The following is a 5,000-nucleotide window of genomic DNA, read 5'->3' on the forward strand; positions in this document are numbered from 1 at the left end:
ACTGATGCCTCCTCCCCGTGGCGGGCCGGGACGCGCTCGCGCCCGCATGACAACACTCATGGACGCCCAACTTAGGATAACAATGCCTATAACAACACTCATGGACGCCCAGCGTAGGATAACAATGCCTATAACAACACATGGACGCCCAATTTAGGATAACAATGCCTATAACAACCCACGATAACAATACTTATGGACGCCCAACGTAGGATAACAATGCCTATAATAACCCACGATAACAACACTCATGGACGCCCAACTTAGGATAACAATGCTTATAACAACCCACGATAACAACACTCATGGACGCCCAACGTAGGATAATAACACCTATAACAACCCGCGATGACAACACTCATCGATGCCCAACGTAGGATAACAATGCCTATAACAACCCACGATAACAACACTCATGGACGCCCAACGTAGGATAACAATGCCTATAACAACCCACGATAACAACACTCATGGACGCCCAACGTAGGATAACAATGCCTTTAACAACCCACGATAACAACTCATCGACGCCCAACTTGGGATAACAATGCCTTTAACAACCCACGATAGCAACACTCATGGACGCCCAACGTAGGATAACAATGCCTATAACAACCCACAATAACAACACTCATGGACGCCCAACGTAGGATAACAATGCCTTAACCACCCATGATAACAACACTCATGAACGCCCAACGTAGGATAACAATGCCTATAACAACCCACGATAACAACACTCATGGACGCCCAACGTAGGATAACAATGCCTATAACAACCCACGATAACAACACTCATGGACGCCCAACGTAGGATAACAATGCCTTTAACAACCCACGATAACAACTCATCGACGCCCAACTTGGGATAACAATGCCTTTAACAACCCACGATAACAACACTCATGGACGCCCAACGTAGGATAACAATGCCTATAACAACCCACAATAACAACACTCATGGACGCCCAACGTAGGATAACAATGCCTTAACAACCCACGATAACAACACTCATGAACGCCCAACGTAGGATAACAATGCCTATAACAACCCACAATAACACTCATGGACGCCCAACGTAGGATAACAATGCCTTAACAACCCACGATAACAACACTCATGGACGCCCAACGTAGAATAACAATGCCTATAACAACCCACGATAACAACTCATCGACGCCCAACGTAGGATAACAATGCCTATAACAACCCACGATAACAACACTCATGGACGCCCAACTTAGGATAACAATGCCTATAACAACACATGGACGCCCAACTTAGGATAATAACACCTATTACAACCCACGATAACAACACTCATGGACGCCCATAGTCTGTACTCATAGACCCGGCACACACATGCTATGCTGAAGTAGCCAGCCCCTTGGCGTACGCAGAGCATCATGATGGCCATACACTGCTGATTAGTTGCCTATCCAGAGATCCTTTAATGCTTGAATTTGCAAAAATATACTAGTTAAGTTGCAATCCTGATGGCACTATGTATTCTCACCTCGTCTTGGATATTATTTTCTTTTTATGTGCCCTTCTCTCTTCTGTATTCACTTAACACTGCATTCCCTTTTTTTTTTTTTTTTTACCCAATTCCAGTGGGAAAGGAAACTCGAAACAAGCAATTTCTCGTTATGACATCCACGCTCGGCTCAGATTTCCGTTTCAGAAACCAAACAGTGACAGCGCAAAGGCGACCGGACAATGCAACCAGCTGCAATTCGCCCTCAGATTGCATGGATCCCAATATGAATCAGCAGCGAACAGAATATTCCCGCTGCTTTATTCTCTCGCTGGCAACTGTTTCGCCATCGACAACAGGTGGGAAATCCCGGCACTAGATGGCAGCCAAAAAAAAAAAAAGAAAAAAAAAGAGGAGGAGGAAATCTGGGCCTTAAGGTCTTGCAGAAAGAGGTTTAGCATTCACGTTCGCTGCCGCTGCAATGTGTTATGTCGAAGGAGGCTCCTTAGCGCTGTTGTTGCTGGCTTTTTATCGGTATCATTTTTGCCTTCGTGTTTGTTGCTGTTACTTTTACCCTTATTTGTTATTGTCATTATTTTTGTTGTTGTTACCAATGTCTACATAACTAATTTTGTTAGTTTATTATAATTTTCATCATCGTTCTGACGGAAAAAAACACAAACCGGATTTTAGAATCTTCCAGAACTGGTACCTGAGTATAGTGTTTATTTTTTTTATTATTTTTTTTTTATAAAGGCAGAGGAATGTGTCCTTATTCTTTATTATCACTTTTTCTAGTTTTTCGTCATCGTTATCTTCGTCATCTTTTCCATAAACATATCTAAATATTATTGTCGTTAGTGTTATCATCATCATTATTATTAACCTCATTTTTATCTTAATGCTATCATCATTGCCTGCTGTGGTAATAACATTGAAATGTCATTGTTTTTGCAGTTCATGTAACTATTATCATTATCTTGCCTTCACCCTCCTTTTTTCATCATCGTTGTCATTATCACGACCATCATTAGATTTATCTTCATTGTCATCATCTTTATTATTATTATTGGTAATAAAAATAATGATAATAATAATAATGTTATTATTATTGTCATTATTATTATTATCATTATCATTATTATTATTATTATTATTATTATCATATTATTTATTATCATTATTATTACTATTATCAATATTATCATTATTACTATTATTGTTATTGTCATTATCATCATCATTATTGTTATTAGTATTTTACCATTATAATTACTGTTATTATTATCATCATTATTATAATTATTATTATATTCATTATTATTATTAATATCATTATAATTTTCATCATTATCATTATTGATGGTGGCGTTGCTGTGTATGTAAATGTCATCACCACCGCCATAATCATTATTATTTTTTTATTGTTATCATTTGTTATTTCTCATCATTATTATTGTTGTAACGAAGATTAAAACTGCTACACTCTGACATGTTCCACCTAATGACAGATAAGTACCTGATTTTAAACAGTGTGTTTCTGAATTTATTTTCATTTACAGATATAAAACAACAAAACATAACTAATCTATTCTAACCTCCAGGTAAACAGTCACAGTACTTTCGTTTGTTTAGAAAAAAATGTTTGGTCTTTATACTTCTTGACTATAAAAGACATTATTGAAAACACTGAAATGCAGCAGAACAAAAAACATACAAAATATGGAATAAAAAATTGCTATTCTAGAAGCTTCTCTAAATGGATATGAACTATATGCCTCACCTTGCAAAACTGACATTGCACCCTGGGCATCTGATTTTTTTTTTTTCGATTATTTTAATGGCGTCTCGTCCTTGGTCTAACTCGACCTGTCACCTTGAACTTGATAGAAATCGCCGCACCAGTTTTGCTTCAAACAGAAAGGAATTTAAGTCACGTCTTAAGCTGATGACACGTTGGAAGGAAATGCCCGTAGGATGGTACACAGAGTTTTTCTTTCTTGTTTTCTTGAGGCCTGAAAAAGGTCTCTCTGTAGTCTCATGCCCAGAGGCAACAAAGCCTAGCGGTAACTACTGCCCTACATACAAAGTGCGGTGGTACCATCGTTTATCACAGATCGACACGGAAATAAATCTACGTCACGATTCTAAAATCTATCACACTAATTACTTCCATCGTTGTACAAGGAATCAGTGAAGGACTGGCCACGTCCTGCGGTTCTGGGAATTCGGCCAGTAGTACAGCTCCTTCAGAAGGCTCGGCCAGAAGCCCTGTTGCGGCGGCGGCGGAGGCGGTCGCGAGGACCCTTCGCCGTCCGTCGCGTTGGACGGCCCCGGGGACACGTAGGGCCACACGGCGTCCGTCGAGGCTTCCCCGGATGCGACGGACTCTGTGGCAGAGGAAGGGTCCGCGCTGTCCGAGGACTCTGGCGACGGCGAGGACACGACCCACGTACGTAAGGTAGTGTCCTGCAAAGCCCCGTCGCCGGCCAGTGCCCCGTGAGCGAAGGGAGGCGCGCCGGGCGGTTCCTCTTCGGCGTCGTGAGGATCCAACACCGACAGCTTCAGCTTCATCGTGCCGACGTGCCCTTCGGGGGACGGCCTGCTCACGGAGCCGATCTCGTTCGACAGGATGTTCTCCTGAGACGTTGAATTCCTTTCACTTTCAAGGTCTATTGCTTGAGGCTTTTGGCTTGTGGGGTTTCTTCCTGGACCTGAAGATCCTGCGTCTTCCGGCCCCTGCGAGACGTAGTCCTCATCCATGAAGGCATAGTCTAAGGGGAACTGCCCAGTGGTCTTCGGCGTCTGGTCTTGAACGCCGACCGTCACTGCCGGAGAAGGGCCGGGAGGCTTAACCATCTCCAGTAGGCTGCTACCCCAGGGCGCAGACGGGCGAGGCGGCCGCCCCTCCCCCGGTGCGAATCTCGGGGGCTGAAGCTGTGTCGGAGGCACAAGGAATTTTATGAGGTTGATGAGGTCCACCAAGCTGTCCTCGCCCCCGGACAGCTGAGCGCCTTCGGTCGCGTTGCCCCCCGGCTTCCCCAGCTGGAAGGGCCGGTTCCCCTTGCGGTAGAACCCTGGCAGAAGTTGCGGGTAACCTTCAGACGCGTCAGGAGAGGAGGCTGACGGAAGATTATCTAGCTCATTAAACTCAACCCCAATTTCCCCGCCATCGAGGTTGGTTGAATTTGCCGCGGGGTTCTCGGGGTCACGGTTGCCTTCAGGTTCCACCAAGCGATTGGGCTTATAGTGCGACGACGCCCCGATGTTGGGCTGCAGAGGCCGGAGGGGCTTAACCTTAGGATACGGAGGAGGCCGCCTGTTGACAGGTCTGAAGGGCCTGATGATGGGTCTCTTCCCGTAGGGGGGTCGGAAAGGGCGCCTCTGAGAACCAGGGGGCTGGACATACACCCAGGACCCGGGGTAAGGGGGCCCCACGGAGTGGTGCGGGAGAGGATGCGCAATGGGGGGACGACCTGTTACCACGGCGGCCTGCTGGGTCCCGTTCGTGGCCTCGATAGC

At 44.8% G+C, this 5,000-nt stretch overlaps 1 protein-coding gene across 1 annotated transcript in view; it reads right to left on the minus strand.

The window, feature by feature from the left end:
* Positions 1-3,011: 3,011 nt before the first annotated feature.
* LOC113816411 (proteoglycan 4) overlaps positions 3,012-5,000 on the minus strand; it is a 20,172-nt gene continuing 18,183 nt past the window's right edge. Inside the window, exon 5 of the mRNA XM_027368487.2 lies at positions 3,012-5,000. This exon is cut by the window's right edge and continues 906 nt beyond it. Within this exon, the coding sequence (XP_027224288.2) occupies positions 3,669-5,000 (1,332 nt within the window). The 3' untranslated portion in view covers positions 3,012-3,668.

Source organism: Penaeus vannamei, chromosome 20 (assembly GCF_042767895.1).
Source record: "Penaeus vannamei isolate JL-2024 chromosome 20, ASM4276789v1, whole genome shotgun sequence".
Classification (NCBI taxonomy): domain Eukaryota; kingdom Metazoa; phylum Arthropoda; class Malacostraca; order Decapoda; family Penaeidae; genus Penaeus; species Penaeus vannamei.